Genomic DNA, 16,720 nt, shown 5'->3' with positions numbered 1-16,720 from the left:
ATCTGTAAAATGGGGATTAAGACTGTGAGCCCCACATGGGTCAGGGACTGTGACCAATTCGATTTGCTTGTATCCACCCCAGCGCTTAGTGAGTGGCACATGCATTCATTCAATCGTATTTACTGAGCGCTCACTGTGTGCAAAGCATTGTACTAACTGCTCCGGATAGTATAATATCAGACATTCCCTGCCCAACATGACCTCACAGTCTAGAGACAGTAAGGGCTTCACAAATACCACAATTATTATTACTATTATTATGATTCCCTACCCACACCAAGCTTCGAGTCCAGAAAGAGATGGACATTAAGATAAATGAATTGCGGGTTTGTAGCTAAGTGCCGTGGGGCTGGGGCGTGGGGGCTGGATGAATGGGGAAGCCGGAGTCAAAGGGTCATGACTCCCCAGCTCTGCCACTTGTCTGCTGTGTGGCCTTGGGCAAGTCACTTCACTGAACCTCAGTTACCTCAACTGTAAAATGGGGATTGAGACTGTGAGCCCCATGTGGGACAGGGACTGCGTCCAACCCGATTTGCTTGTTTCCACCTGGTGCTAAGCACAGTGCCTGGCGTATAGCATGTGCTTAACAAATACCATTATTATTATTATAGAGCACAGGCCTGGGAGTCATAAGGTCATGGGTTCTAATCCCAGCTCTGCCTCTCGTCTGCTGTGTGACCTTGGGCAAGTCACTTCACTTTTCGGGGCCCCAGTGACCTCATCTGTAAAATGGGGAATGAGACTGTGAGCCCCGCATGGGACTGGGTCCAACTCGACTTGTATCCCCCCAGGGTTTGGAACAGTGCTTGGCACACAGTAAGTGCTTAACAATATTATCATCATTTTTATTATTATTGGCTTGTATCCACCCTGGCGCTTAGTACAGTGCCTGGCACATAGTAAGGGCTTAAATACTTATTAGAGACCACAGCCCTGGGATTTATAAGGTCATGGGTTCTAACCCCAGCTCTGCCTCTTGTCTGCTGTGGGATCTTGGGCAAGTCACTTCATTGGGCCTCAGTCACCTCATCTGTGAAATGGGGATCAAGACTGGTCACCCCACGTGGGACAGGGACTGCGTCCAACCTGATTCGCTTGTCTCCACCCCAGTGCTTAGTACAGAGCCTGGCTCCTAGTAAGCATTTAACAAATACCATCATTATTATTATTATTATAGACCACACAGGCCTGGGAGTCAGAAGGTCATGGAGTCGGAGGTCGTGGGTTCAAATCCCTGCTCCGCCAATTGTCATCTGGGTGACTTTGTCACTTCACTGGGCCTCAGTTCCCTCATCTGTAAAATGGGGATGATGGCTGTGGAGCCCCACGTGGGACAACCTGATGACCTTGTATCCGCCCCGGCGCTTAGAACAGTGCTTTGCACATAGTAAGCGCTTAATAAATGCCACCATCGCCTCCCCAACATGTCTGCTGTGTGACCTTGGGCAAGTCACTTCACTTCTCTGTGCCTCAGTTCCCTCATCTGTAAAATGGGGATTAAGACCGTGAGCCCCACGTGGGACAACCTCGTCTCTTTGTGTTCCCCCCAGCGCTTAGAACAGGGCTTTGCACATAGTAAGCGTTTAACAAACACCAACATTATTATTATTCTTCTCTGTGCCTCAGTTCCATCTGTAAAATGGGGATTACGACTGTGAGCCCCACGTGGGACAACCTCATCTCCTTGTGTTCCCCCCAGCACTTGGAACAGTGCTTTGCACACAGCGAGGGCTTAACAAATACCAACATTATTATTATTATTCCCTTCCTCGGTGAAGCAGCGTGGCTCGGCAGAAAGAGCCCGGGCTTTGGAGTCAGAGGTCGTGGGTTCGAATCCCAGCTCCGCCAATTGTCAGCTGTGTGACTTTAGGCAAGTCACTTCACTTCTCTGGGCCTCAGTTACCTCATCTGTAAAATGGGGATTACGACTGAGCCCCTCGTGGGACAACCTGATCACCTTGTAATCTCCCCAGAGCTTAGAACAGTGCTTTGCACAAAGTAAGCGCTTAATAAATGCCATCATCATCATCATCATTTCCCTTTCTCGGTGAAGCAGCGTGGCTCGGCGGAAAGAGCCCGGGCTTTGGAGTCAGAGGTCGTGGGTTCAAATCCCGACTCCGCCAATTGTCATCTGGGTGACTTTGTCACTTCACTGGGCCTCAGTTACCTCATCTGTAAAATGGGGATGAAGGCTGTGGAGCCCCACGTGGGACGACCTGATCACCTTGTATCCGCCCCGGCGTTTAGAACAGTGCTTTGCACGTAGTAAGCGCTTAATTAATGCCATCATCATCATCATCATCATCACCATTTCCCTTTCTCGATGAAGCAGCGTGGCTCGGCGGAAAGAGCCCGGGCTTTCGAGTTGGAGGTCGCGGGTTCAAATCCCGGCTCCACCAATTGTCAGCTGGGTGACTTTGTCCCTTCACTGGGCCTCAGTTACCTCATCTATAAAATGGGGATGAAGGCTGTGAGCCCCACGTGGGACAACCTAATCACCTTGTATCCGCCCAGGCGCTTAAAACAGTGCTTTGCACATAGTAAGCGCTTAATAAATGCCACCATCGCCTCCCCCACGTCTGCTGTGTGACCTTGGGCAAGTCACTTCACTTCTCTGTGCCTCAGTTCCCTCATCTGTAAAATGGGGATTAAGACCGTGAGCCCCACGTGGGACAACCTCGTCTGTTTGTGTTCCCCCCAGCGCTTAGAACAGTGCTTTGCACATAGTAAGCGTTTAACAAACACCAACATTATTATTCTTCTTCTCTGTGCCTCAGTTCCCTCATCTGTAAAATGGGGATTACGACCGTGAGCCCCACGTGGGACAACCTCATCTCCTTGTGTTCCCCCCATCGCACATAGGAAGCGCTCAACAAATACCAACATGATCATCATCACCATTTCCCTTTCTCGGTGAGGCAGCGTGGCTCGGCGGAAAGAGCCCGGGCTTTGGAGTCGGAGGTGGCGGGTTCGAGTCCCGGCTCCGCCAGGGAAGGCCAAGTTGGGATGGTTACGAAGCGCCGGGCGGTCTGACCTGCGAAGCGGACCTTGACGAGGTCGAGCGGGTGCAGCGCCAGGTTGGAGAGGACGCCGCCGCTGACGCCGGCCACCAAGTTCTCGTAGCGGACGTGGCGGAGCACGCTGGGCCGGGGCGCCGACGCCATGGGCTCCGCGGCGGCGGGCACGGCGGCGGCGGGGGGCGCGGCGGCGGCGGGGGGCACGCCGGGCACCGTGGGCACCGCGGCGTCGTCCAGGGCCGGGACGAGGGCGGGACGAGGCGGGACGAGCACCGCCCCCTCAGAGGCGGGACGCCCTCCTCCTCCTCCTCCTCCTTCTCCTTCTCCTCAGCGATAACGGTCACTGGGGGGCGGGGCCCCCGCGTCACTTCCGGCGCCGCGCACGTGACCGGAAGCGGCCCCCTCCAGGGCGGCGGGCTCCGCGGCGTCGTCGAGGGCCGGGCCGAGCACCGCCCCCTCAGAGGCCCCCTCAGAGGCTCCAAGGGGCGGGCCGCCCTCCTTCTTCTCCTCAGCGATAACGGTCGCCGGGGGGGGCGGGGCCCCCGCGTCACTTCCGGCGCCGCGCACGTGACCGGAAGCGGCCCTCTCCAGGGCGGGGGGCTCCGTGGCGTCGTCGAGGGCCGAGCCGAGCACCGCCCCCTCAGAGGCCCCCTCTGAGGCTCCAAGGGGCGGGCCGCCCTCCTTCTCCTTCTTCTCCTCCTCCTCCACCTCCTCCTCAAAGATAACGGTCGCCGGGGGGCGGGGCCTCGCGTCACTTCCGGCGCCGCACACGTGACCGGAAGTGGTCCTCTCCAGGCCGTTGGCGGCGGGCACCGCGGCGTCGTCCGGGGCCGGGCCGAACACGGCCCCCTCAGAGGCTCCAAGGGGCGGGCCGCCCTCCTCCTCCTCCTCCTCCGCGATAACGGTCACCGGGGGGACGGGGCCCCTGCGTCACTTCCGGCGCCGCGCACGTGACCGGAAGCGGCCCTCTCCAGGCCGGCGGCGGCGGCGTGCGCGCGTGCGGCGGCATGAAGGTGAAGGTGCTCAGCCGGAACCCGGACCAGTACGTCCGCGAGACCAAGTTGGACCTGCAGAGGGGTGAGCTGGGGGGGGCGCGCGTGCGCCTTGGGCCCCCCGGAAGTGGGCCCGGCCTGCTTCCGCCCGCGCGCACCGCCGCTTCCGGTGGGGACGCCTCACGCGCCCGCCGCCATTGCCGAGCGTGAGGAGGGCGCTGGTCAGCCTCGCATTATCGTTCCCTCATTCCGTCGTATTTAGTCATTCATTCAGTCACTCGTATTTACTGAGCGCTTACTGTGTGGAGAGCACTGGACTGAACGCTTGGGAAGGACAAGTTGGCAACATCTAGAGACGGGCCCTACCCAACGGCGGGCTCGCAGGCTAGAAATTCATTCGTTCATTCAGTCGTATTTATGGAGCGCTTACTGTGTGCAGAGAGCACTGGACTGAGCGCTTGGGAAGGACCACGTTGGCAACATGTGGAAACGGTCCCTACCCAACGGCGGGCTCACAGTCTGGAAATTCATTCATTCAGTCGTATTTATTGAGCGCTTACTGTGGGCAGAGCACTGGACTAAGCGCTTCGAAATCAATCAATCGTATTTATTGGGCGCTTACTGCGTGCAGAGCACTGTGCTGAACGCTTGGGAAGGACAAGTTAGTACCATCTAGAGACGGGCCCTACCCAACGGCGGGCGCACAGGCTAGAAATTCATTCATTCGTTCGTATTTATTGAGCGCTTACTGCGTGCAGAGCACTGGACTGAACGCTTGGGAAGGACAAGTTAGTACCATCTAGAGACGGGCCCTACCCAGCGGCGGGCTCACAGGCTAGAAATTCATTCATTCAGTCGTATTTATTGAGCGCTTACTGTGGGCAGAGCACTGGACTAAGCGCTTCGGAATCAATCAATCGTATTGGACGCTTGCTGCGTGCAGAGCACTGTACTGAACGCTTGGGAAGGGCAAGTTAGTAACATCTAGAGACGGGCCCTACCCAACGGCGGGCTCACAGTCTAGAAATTCATTCATTCAATCGTATTTATGGAGCGCTTACTGCGTGCAGAGCACTGGACTGAACGCTTGGGAAGGACAAGTTGGCAACATCTAGAGACGGGGCCCTACCCAACGGCGGGCGCACAGGCTAGAAATTCATTCATTCATTCATTCAATCGTATTTATTGAGCGCTTACTGCGTGCAGAGCACTGGACTGAACGCTTGGGAAGGACAAGTTGGCAACATCTAGAGACGGGGCCCTACCCAACGGCGGGCGCACGGTCTAGAAATTCATTCATTCATTCATTCATTCAATCGTATTTATTGAGCGCTTACTGCGTGCAGAGCACTGGACTGAACGCTTGGGAAGGACAAGTTGGCAACATCTAGAGGCGGGGCCCTACCCAACGGCGGGCGCACAGTCTAGAAATTCATTCATTCATTCATTCATTCAATCGTATTTATGGAGCGCTTACTGCGTGCAGAGCACTGGACTGAACGCTTGGGAAGGACAAGTTGGCAACATCTAGAGACGGGGCCCTACCCAACGGCGGGCGCACAGTCTAGAAATTCATTCATTCATTCATTCAATCGTATTTATGGAGCGCTTACTGCGTGCAGAGCACTGGACTGAACGCTTGGGAAGGACAAGTTGGCAACATCTAGAGACGGGGCCCTACCCAACGGCGGGCGCACGGTCTAGAAATTCACTCATTCATTCATTCAATCGTATTTATTGAGCGCTTACTGCGTGCAGAGCACTGGGCTGAACGCTTGGGAAGGACAAGTTGGCAACATCTAGAGACGGGGCCCTACCCAACGGCGGGCGCACAGTCTAGAAATTCATTCATTCATTCAATCGTATTTATTGAGCGCTTACTGCGTGCAGAGCACTGGACTGAACGCTTGGGAAGGACAAGTTGGCAACATCTAGAGGCGGGGCTCTACCCAACGGCGGGCGCACGGTCTAGAAATTCATTCATTCATTCATTCATTCAATCGTATTTATTGAGCGCTTACTGCGTGCAGAGCACTGGACTGAACGCTTGGGAAGGACAAGTTGGCAACATCTAGAGGCGGGGCCCTACCCAACGGCGGGCGCACAGTCTAGAAATTCATTCATTCATTCATTCATTCAATCGTATTTATGGAGCGCTTACTGCGTGCAGAGCACTGGACTGAACGCTTGGGAAGGACAAGTTGGCAACATCTAGAGACGGGGCCCTACCCAACGGCGGGCGCACAGTCTAGAAATTCATTCATTCATTCATTCAATCGTATTTATGGAGCGCTTACTGCGTGCAGAGCACTGGACTGAACGCTTGGGAAGGACAAGTTGGCAACATCTAGAGACGGGGCCCTACCCAACGGCGGGCGCACGGTCTAGAAATTCACTCATTCATTCATTCAATCGTATTTATTGAGCGCTTACTGCGTGCAGAGCACTGGGCTGAACGCTTGGGAAGGACAAGTTGGCAACATCTAGAGACGGGGCCCTACCCAACGGCGGGCGCACAGTCTAGAAATTCATTCATTCATTCAATCGTATTTATTGAGCGCTTACTGCGTGCAGAGCACTGGACTGAACGCTTGGGAAGGACAAGTTGGCAACATCTAGAGGCGGGGCTCTACCCAACGGCGGGCGCACAGTCTAGAAATTCATTCATTCATTCATTCAATCGTATTTATTGAGCGCTTACTGCGTGCAGAGCACTGGACTAAGCGCTTGGGAAGGACCAAGTTGGCAACATATAGAGACGGGCCCTACCCAACGGCGGGCTCACAGGCTAGAAATTCATTCATTTAATCGTATTTATTGAGCGCTTACTGTGTGTAGAGCACTGGACTAAGCGCTGCGGAATCAATCATCGTATTTATTGAGTGCTTACTGCGTGCAGAGCACTGTACTGAACGCTTGGGAAATACAAGTTAGTACCATCTAGAGACGGTCCCTACCCAACAGCGGGCTCACAGTCTAGAAATTCACTCATTCAATCGTATTTATTGAGCGCTTTCTGTGTGCAGAGCACTGGACTAAGCGCTTGGGAAGGACAAGTTGGCAACATCTAGAGACGGGCCCTACCCAACGGCGGGCTCACAGCCTAGAAATTCATTCATTCATCGTATTGAGCGCTTAGTGTGTGCAGAACACTGGACTAAGCGCTTCGGAATCAATCAATCGTATTTATTGAGTGCTTACTGCGTGCAGAGCACTGTACTGAACGCTTGGGAAGGACAAGTTGGCAACATCTAGAGACGGTCCCTACCCAACGGCGGGCACACAGTCTAGAAATTCATTCATTCAATCGTATTTATTGAGCGTTTACTGTGTGCAGAGCACTGTACTAAGCGCTTCGGAAGGACAAGTTATCACTATATAGAGACGGTCCCTACTCAACAGCGGGCTCACAGTCTAGAAATTCATTCCTTCAATCGTACTTCTTGAGCGCTTAGTGTGTGCAGAGCACTGGACTAAGCGCTTCGGAATCAATCAATCATCGTATTTATTGAGTGCTTACTGCGTGCAGAGCACTGTACTGAACGCTTGGGAAGGACAAGTTGGCAACATCTAGAGACGGTCCCTACCCAGCAGCGGGCTCACAGTCTAGAAATTCATTCATTCAATCGTATTTATTGAGCGCTTACTGTGTGCAGAGCGCTGTACTAAGCGCTTCGGAAGGACAAGTTAGTAACATATAGAGACGGTCCCTACCCAACAGCGGGCTCACAGTCTAGAAATTCATTCCTTCAATCGTATTTCTTGAGCGCTTAGTGTGTGCAGAGCACTGTACTAAGCGCTTCGCAATCAATCAATCGTATTTATTGAGTGCTTACTGTGTGCAGAACACTGGACTAAGCGCTTGGAAAGTACAAGTTGGCAACATGTAGAGACGGTCCCCACCCGACAGTGGGCTTACAGTGAGAATAATAATAATGGCATTTATTAAGCGCTTACTATGTGCAAAGCTCTGTTCTAAGCGCGGGGGAGGTTACAAGGTGATCAGGTTGTCCCACGTGGAGCTCACAGTTTTATTCCCCATTTTGCAAATGAGGGAATAATGATAATAATGATATTTGTTTAGCGCTTACTGTGTGCAAAGCACTGCTCTAAGCCCCGGGGGAGATATGAGGTGATCAGGCTGGCCCACGTGGGGCTCACAGTCTTCCTCTCCGTTTTACAGATGAGGGAATAATAATAATGGTATTAAGCGCTTACTTTGTGCAAATCGCTGGGGGGATACAAGGTGATCAGGTTGTCCCACTTGTGTCTCACAGCTTTCATCCCCGTTTTATAAATGAGGGAATAATGATAATGAAATTTGTTAAACGCTTACTATGTGCGAAGCACTGTTCTAAGCCTTGGGGGTGATACAAGGTGATCCGGTTGGCCCACGTGGGGCTCACAGTCTTCCTCCCCGTTTTACAGATGAGGGAATAATAATGATATTTGTTAAGCACTTACTATGTGCGAAGCACTGGGGGGATACAAGAGGGTCAGGTTGTCCCACGTGGAGCTCACAGTCTTCTTCCCCATTTTACAAATCAGGGAATAATAATAAAAGGATATTTGTTAAGTGCTTACTCTGTGCTAAGCACTGTTGTAAGCCCTGGGGGTGATACAAGGTGATCAGGTTGGCCCACGTGGGGCTCACAGTCTTCCTCCCCATTTTACAGATAAGGGAATAATAATAATAATGGTATTTGTTAAGCACTTACTATGTGCGAAGCGCCGGGGGGAATACAAGGTGATCAGGTTGTCCCACGTGGGGCTCACAGTCTTATTCCCCATTTTACAAATGAGGGAATAATAATAAAATAATGATATTTGTTAAGCGCTTACTATGTGCAAAGCACTGTTCTAAGCCCTGGAGGTGATGCAAGGCGATCAGTTGGCCCACGTGAGGCTCACAGTCTTCATCCCCATTTTGCAGATGAGGGAATAATAATAATGGTATTTGTTAAGCGCTTATTATGTGTGAAGCGCTGGGGGGCATACAAGGTGATCAGGTTGTCCCATGTGGGGCTCACAGTCTTATTCCCCATTTTACAAATGAGGGAATAATAATAAAATAATGATAGTTGTTAAGCGCTTACTATGTGCGAAACACTGTTGTAAGCCCTGGGGGTGATACAGGTTGATCAGGTTGGCCCATGTGGGGCTCACAGTCTTCCTCCCCATTTTACAGATGAGGGAATAATAATGATATTTGTTAAGTGCTTACTACGTGCAAAGCACTAGGGGGATACAAGATGATCAGGTTGTCCCACGTGGAGCTCACAGTCTTATTCCCCATTTTACAAATGAGGGAATAATAATAAAATAATGATATTTGTTAAGCGCTTACTATGTGCGAAGCACTGTTCTAAGCCCTGGGGGTGATACAAGGTGATCAGGTTGGCCCACGTGAGGCTCACAGTCTTCATCCCCATTTTACAGGTGAGGGAGTAATAATAATAGTATGACATTTGTTAAGCGCTTACTGTGCGAAACACTGTTCTAAGCGCTGGGGGCGATACAACGTGGCTCAGTGGGAAGAGCCCAGGCTTGGGAGTCAGAGGTCGTGGGTTCTAATCCCGGCTCTGCCACTTGTCAGCTGTGTGACTTTGGGGTAAGTCACTTAACTTCTCTGGGCCCCAGTGACCTCATCTGTAAAATGGAGATTAAGACTGTGAGCCCCACATGGGGAAACTGAGAGACTGTGAGCTCCCGGTCTCCATCTCCATTTTACTGATGAGGGAACTGAGGCCCAGAGAAGTGAAGTGACTCACCCAAGGCCACACAGCAGACACATGTCGGAGGTGGGGTAGAACCCATGACCACCTGCTTCCCAGGCCTGTGCTCTGTAATAATAATATTAATGGTATTTGTTAAGCGCTTACTATGTCCCAGGCACTGTACTAAGCGCTGGGGTGGATACAAGCAAATCTCATTTACTCAGGTGTTTAGTATTTCCGTTTTGTATTTATTTATTCATCCAATTCATTCAGCTGTATTTATTGGGCACTTACTGTGTGCAGAGCACTGTTCCTTGCTACTCTTTCTCCTCATACTCTCTCAGGGCCTGATTTTTGGGACACTTTTCTTTGTATTTCCATCAATCAATTAGTGGTATTTATTGAGCACTCACTTTGTGAGAGCAGAATACCAAACAAGCAGTAGGACAGAGGTGATAAGGGGAGGTGTAACTTTTTGTCAACCTGTTTGTCGAGGCTAAAAGGCCACTTGGAAATTAACAGTGAATTTCACTTTTTCACAATAAACTATCCACTCTACCCTATTAGCCAGGTTAATTCAAGGTTGCTGATACAATATATTCAGTGGTCTGGCTTCAGAGTATCCTTAGTTGCAAGATACGTGTGGACTATAAACTAGAAGCAGCGTGGCTCAGTGGGAAAGAGCACGGGCTTTGGAGTCAGAGGTCATGGGTTCAAATCCCGGCTCCGCCAATTAGCTGTGTGACTTTGGGCAAGTCACTTAACTTCTCTGGGCCTCAGTTCCCTCATCTGTAAAATGGGGCTGAAGACTGTGAGCCCCCCCGTGGGACAACCGGATCATCTTGTAACCTCTCCAGCGCTTAGAACAGTGCTCTGCACATAGTAAGCGCTTAATAAATGCCATCATTATTATTATTATTAGACTATGGCCTACAAACCAGCTGTGGACAGGGGATGTCTCTGCCATCTTCATTGTTCTGTATTCTCCCAAGCGCTTAGTACAGTGCTCTGCACACAGTAAGGGGTCAATAAAAATGGTTGATTGATTGAATGGCCAGTACTGCCCAACAGTTGATTTGCGGTGAAGTTTGGATCATTTTTTAATGGGAAGTGTAGTAAATTCAAGGCAACCCCCCCCCCCCCCCCCCCGGGTGCTACCCCTTCACTTTGATCAGTGATCCAATTACTATTCTATTTATTTTATTTTGTTAATATGTTTTGTTTTGTTCTCTATCTCCCCCTTCTAGACTGTGAGCCCATTGTTGGGTAGGGACCATCTCTATATGTTCCCAACTTGTACTTCCCAAGCGCTTGGTACAATGCTCTATTTAGTAAGCGCTCAATAAATACGATTGAATGAATGAATCTTCTAGACCGTGAGCCTGCTGTTGGGTAGGGACTGACTCTATATGTTGCCGACTTGTACTGCCCAAGCGCTTTGTACAGTGTTCTGCACATAGTAAAATGTTCAATAAATACAATTAAATGAATGAATGAATCCCTCTTAGGGATTTGTCCCTCCTCGCAATTAGCAGTTAATTAGGTGGAAATACTTATTTGATTGGCTAAACCAACCATCACCCATCATTAATCCGGGAGCACTGTATAACTCTAACCAAAAAAAAATGAACCAAAAAACTCCCAATCACTGCTGAGATATCTTTTTATTAACCCAAACCTTTAGTCTCTACTAAGGGGTATTTTTTCTCTTAACTGCACATTATGACTTCTATTTTATCCGAGCCTGTGATTGAAATGGGTAATAGAGAGTTTCTAAGGAAACATGAGATGACCACAAAGTTACATTTGTCTTATTATTAACTTAATTTTGCATCTTCAATGGTTCTTTATAGGGTAAGTGTCAGTGAGGAAGAAGTCATCGTCGCCTCGGGCGAAATTACCTGTCTAGATTGAATGTATTATGGAAAGTTTAAAAATATGAAGGAAAAATGAGACGAGAGAGATTGCTAAAATATTAGCAAAGCATTGTTAAGCACCACTTTTGGAAGATGGGACTGAAAGAGTATGAATTGTAGTGGTTGGCATGATCCTTTTCTAATCATTCTCTCCCACCAGTACCAAGAAACTATGACCCTACACTACATCCATTTGAAGTTTCAAGAGAATATACAAGAGCGCTCAATGCTACCAAATTGGAACGTGTGTTTGCAAAGCCGTTCCTTGCTTCCCTGGATGGTCACCGCGATGGAGTGAACTGCTTAGCCAAACATCCTAAAAGTTTGTCTACGATACTTTCTGGGGCATGTGATGGAGAGGCAAGTGATCTGCTTTTTGATTCACAAAAGTCTCTTTGTTCTAGCACTTTGTTTTTGTAATTTCCACACCCTCTGTACCCTAGTTGCTGTTGCCACCACTCATTTTTAAAATTACAAAGTAAATCTAATGCCTACTGTTAAGGTAACAACTATAAATGTCATAATTTATGTATCTCATGACCGTTCTACTGAAACTACAGATCACATTCTTGTAGTTCAGCCCCTTGACCTTTAACGTCTCTTCCAAGAAGACCTAATTACCCTTTAATTGAAACTACTTTCCCTTTTATAAATATGGGAATTTTTGATGCCTGGCACCTGCACGTTTGGCCTGAATTGGTATCGTTGATTGACTTGTCTTGGTCTTGTATACAGTACACAGTCCATCAGTTGACCCCAAAGGACTTTGCTTATCGCTGTCCATTGGTGATTCTGATTTATTGCATGTTGATGGCATTTAACCGCTACATAGCTACCTGGACAGTGATATCTTATACTTAATTAAAATTTCCTGATGCGGTTTAATAGGTTAAAATTTGGAACTTAACCAAACGAGAATGTATCCGGACGTTTCAAGCCCATGAAGGTTTCGTACGTGGGATGTGTGTCCGCTTCTGTGGAACCTCTTTCTTTTCCGTAAGTAAAATGCTGTTAAACTTTCTCTTATGGTAAAGAGCCAAATGTAACATCGCCGGCGCTTCCCTATGAGTTTATTCCATGCGTATTTTGGATAGAATGCTGTTAGGGAATACCTCTCTCCTGTTCTCCCTTCCCTTCTCTTCCCCGCACCATCCTTGTCTATTTTGTAAATAACAGTTCCAGTTAACATCAGTGCCACCTGTTCCCTGAGGAAAGGGCAGGGATCCCGTTTTTTTCCTTCTGTCGCAGTCTCCCAAGTGTCTTGTACTGTGCTGTGCGCCCCAGTAGGCGCTCAAATATAGAGTGTATCCAACAAGTGTAGTCTTAATCACAAATTATTTCTTGAGTGCACCACTTTGCCCATAGTGTCTCAGGGGGTCTTGTGATAAGTTACCCTAAGCGTTTAGCTGATTAATATGTAGAGTGAGTTTGTATGCAAGTAAGCTAACTGACGTGGCCGAGAAGTTTTGATGAAAAGAAATGAAGGAACTTGAACTTTTAGTTACAGAATGTTCAGTTCTTTAGTTTTTCCTCCCTGTTGCTACAGCTTATTGATTTGAGTCTGTCATATAATCTTGTTCAAGAAGAGTGTGAAATTGTAGTAACAACCGCATTGGTTCCTACCTTAAACATGTTAGGAAAGCTGAATTGTGCCATAATTTAGTGGGAAAGAGCACAGATCTGGGAGTCAGAAGACCTGAATCCTAGTCTTAGCTTTTGCCAGTGGCAACCTGGGTCATTCCAAGCAAGTCAGAAGTCACTGTGGGAGCTTCAGTTTCCATATCTGTAAAATGGGGACAACAGTGCCTTCCTCGGAAGATTGTTTTGGATATTTCCATAGATTGCGGGACATTGTGAACCAAATGATCATAACAAAGCCATTTCATGGAATCAAGGAAGGTCATTTGGCACTGTTTTAATAACTTTTAGTCATTTGGAAGCTATTCAGTGTGGTCTATTGCACTCATATTCCCTGAGCACTTTCTAAGTGGAACCTGGAAGCATTTACAGTAATCCATTGGGAAGAAGTTGAATGCATTGTTCATAATGTGGAAAATTCCCAGGCCAGAATAATCTGGCCAGAGCATCTGTATGTATTCAGACAACTAGAGAATCAGCAGAATAAAGGGATAGCCTGAAAGAGTTAATGTCTGCATTTCTCCCCAAAAGTTTAAATGGCAGGGGGTGACAATATGTTGCCAATTTGTACTTCCCAAGCACTTAGTACAGTGCTCTGCACATAGTAAGCGCTCAATAAATACGATTGATGATGATGATGATGACAGTCTCCTGAATCTAGGAATGTCTTGGTCACCATAGAGCCAGGCTTGGTGGTGTTGGTGTGCTGTAATACCCAAAATAATGGTTTGCCAACTTAATTGCTGGAAGACATTTTCTACAAAATTTGTGTGCAAATAGTATTTTATGAACTGAAGAGTTTGTAAGTTGAAACAAGGAAAATTGAAATTATGTAATAACTTTGTCTTAAAACACTTTCAGATTGGTGATGACAAGACAGTGAAACAATGGAAAATGGAAGGACCGGCATATGGAGAAGAGGAAGAGCCCCTGCAAACTATACTAGGAAAGGTAGAGAAGTGATTTGTTTAGTAATTCTTATTTTGTAAAACCAAGTAAGAAATGAAAACCCTTACACTGCACACCTCTTCCCTTTCAATTCCCCCTCTCCCCTTCCCCCCTACAAAAAACCCCAAATAAAACAGAAGGGAATCATTATACTCTTGGCTGATTTTTTAATGCTTTAGATTTAGTCAGAAGAATTTCTTAATGATCAAAAATAACAGTAGCAGGGTACAGTGTATTACTGTGCATCTCATAAACATTTACCCTGAAAACAATTTTAGGAGATCACACTGTACTTTAGATGAGACTTTGTCTTGCTACTTTAAAGTAGTAATAAAGTATGTGGTGACAGAATAAAATGATAAAATCCAGGTCAGATGACTGTTAGCTAATTCTGGCCAGAATAAAAGTAAATGTAGAATGATGGTAAGGGGATTGGACTGTAGGATATTTAAGATATGAATTGTTTCCTTTGTCATCACCTAGTTTTAACTTTTGCTTGGTAAGTCGGAATTCTTTCAGTTTCAAGGGCAAAATGAATCACTTTCAAGAAGCCCTGAATTCCGTAAGGCAGTTGATATGTGCAAGCGCACTCCTTTTTTTGTGACGGGGGGGAGATAGGACTTGTGTTTGTACTGTGCATTTTGGGTGGGATGAATTTGGGAATAGGGAATGTTCTTTCAGCAGCATTCGTCTACCTGGTCAGAAGTGATACATTCTCGGAAGAGAAGTTTGTGCACATGCACGGATCACTGATCAAGGCATGCTTATGAATCAGCAATTCAAAGGAATTTTTATGCGGAAGGAAACTTTTATATTTTTAACCTGGTAGGATAAATTGATGCAAAATGCTTGAAGCACTTTATTGGCATGCAAACTTGAAGCGGCAGCTGAACATTTCTTCAACACTGTATTTGTTCTTAAAGACTTTGTACATAGGAATTGATCACCACTGGAAAGAAGCAATTTTCGCAACTTGCGGCCAACAGGTGGACATCTGGGATGAGCAACGAACTAGCCCTATATGTTCAATGACCTGGGGTGTTGAGAGCATAAGCAGTGTTAAATTTAACCCGATTGAGGTACTGTATTTATGTTTACTCTCCTATTCTTATTATTCTGTTATTCTATTCTAATTCTTATTACTTAAAGTTAAATGAGTTTCAGCAGTGTTTTAGGAGGCTATTTAAAAAGGAGTCCATCTACTATTCCTGTGAGTATTTTTGAAGACAGGTTTGTTTTATGTTATGAGATGACTTATTTAGTAAATGCCGTAAGTTTTGCTCATATTGCTCAAAAGCTGTTAAGTTCTCAGTACTTTACACTCTTGGATACTGCATTTGAGGTTTGAAAATGATTGAGAAGCAGCATGGCCTAGTGGATAGAGCCCACGCCTGGGAGTTAGAAGGACCTGGGTTCTAATCCTGGCTCCGCCACTTGTGTACTGTGTGACTTTTGGCAAGTCATTTACCTTCTCTGGACCAGTTACCTCGTTTATAAAATGGAGAGGATTAAGACTGTAAACCCCATATGAGACATGGACTGTGTCCAGCCTGATTAGATTGTATCTACTCCGGTGCCTAGTACAGTGCCTGGCACGTAGCGCTTAACGAATACCATAAAAAAGATCATTTTAAAGCTTGTCACTCTGGCCAAAAGTAACCCTATGTTGCACAAAATCTCTCGCAGCTAGTGCTAACTTTTGGCCAGAGTGACTGTGAGAGATTTTGTGTAACATAGGGTTTCATAGTGCCTGAAACCTCCCCATGACATTCTTCATTTCTTGAAGGCCACGTTGCTGAACATTTTCTCAGGTAAATGTTCTGGGTAGTGCAGATCCTACTTTGAGGTAGGATGTAAGAACAAGGAGATCTAGAGAAGTGAGGGAGCACATGCTCCTATTCTGCTCCACAGTTCTATCCCATAAGGTAGTTGAGTTCCACCACTGTTCTTTCCCTACCTCTTCTCCTTAGGAAGTACCAGTGGCATTGCCTAGTGGATAGAGCGTGGGCCTGGAGTCAGAAGGTCATGGGTTCTAATCCTGGCTCCACCACTTGTCCGCTGTGTGACCTTGGGCAAGTCACTTATCTGGGCCTCAGTTATCTCATCTGGAAAAGGGGGGTTGAGACTGTGAGCCCCACATTGGAAAGAGACTATGATCAACTCGATTTGCTTGTATCCACCTCAGTGCTTAGTACAGTGCCTGACATATAATAATAATAATTATGGTGTATGTTAATCCTTACTATGTGCCGGGCACTGTACTAAGCGCTGGGTTGGTCACAAGCAGCTTGAGTTGGACACAGTCCAGGTCCCACGTAGGGCTCACAGTCTCAATCCCCATTTTACAGATGAAGTAACTGAGGCACAGTGAAGTGAAGTGACTTGCCCAAGGTCACACAGCGGACAAATGGTATTAAGCACTTAACATACCACAATTATCATTCAGTGGCAAAATCAGAAGCAAATCTGAAAATGCAGTTGCCAATAAGAAG

General features: G+C 47.6%; 2 protein-coding genes across 2 annotated transcripts in view; one reads left to right on the top strand and one right to left on the bottom strand.

Annotated features, from left to right (window-relative positions):
* SLC25A32 (solute carrier family 25 member 32) overlaps nucleotides 1-3,184 on the bottom strand; it is a 40,022-nt gene extending 36,838 nt beyond the window's left edge. Inside the window, exon 1 of the mRNA XM_038745796.1 lies at nucleotides 3,035-3,184. Within this exon, the coding sequence (XP_038601724.1) occupies nucleotides 3,035-3,164 (130 nt within the window). The 5' untranslated portion in view covers nucleotides 3,165-3,184. The remainder of the gene's footprint in view (nucleotides 1-3,034) is intronic.
* Nucleotides 3,185-3,903: 719 nt separating this feature from the next.
* Nucleotides 3,904-16,720, top strand: part of DCAF13 (DDB1 and CUL4 associated factor 13) — a 32,827-nt gene continuing 20,010 nt past the window's right edge. The window contains exons 1-5 of the mRNA XM_038745594.1: nucleotides 3,904-4,094; nucleotides 11,803-12,002; nucleotides 12,531-12,638; nucleotides 14,142-14,231; nucleotides 15,152-15,307. Coding sequence (XP_038601522.1) covers nucleotides 4,025-4,094; nucleotides 11,803-12,002; nucleotides 12,531-12,638; nucleotides 14,142-14,231; nucleotides 15,152-15,307 — 624 coding nt within the window. The 5' untranslated portion in view covers nucleotides 3,904-4,024. The remainder of the gene's footprint in view (nucleotides 4,095-11,802; nucleotides 12,003-12,530; nucleotides 12,639-14,141; nucleotides 14,232-15,151; nucleotides 15,308-16,720) is intronic.

The sequence above is a fragment of the Tachyglossus aculeatus genome, chromosome 4, assembly GCF_015852505.1.
Source record: "Tachyglossus aculeatus isolate mTacAcu1 chromosome 4, mTacAcu1.pri, whole genome shotgun sequence".
Lineage (NCBI taxonomy): Eukaryota > Metazoa > Chordata > Mammalia > Monotremata > Tachyglossidae > Tachyglossus > Tachyglossus aculeatus.
The sequence above is the reverse complement of the archived record's forward strand: the minus strand, read 5'-3'. Positions and strand labels throughout refer to the sequence as shown.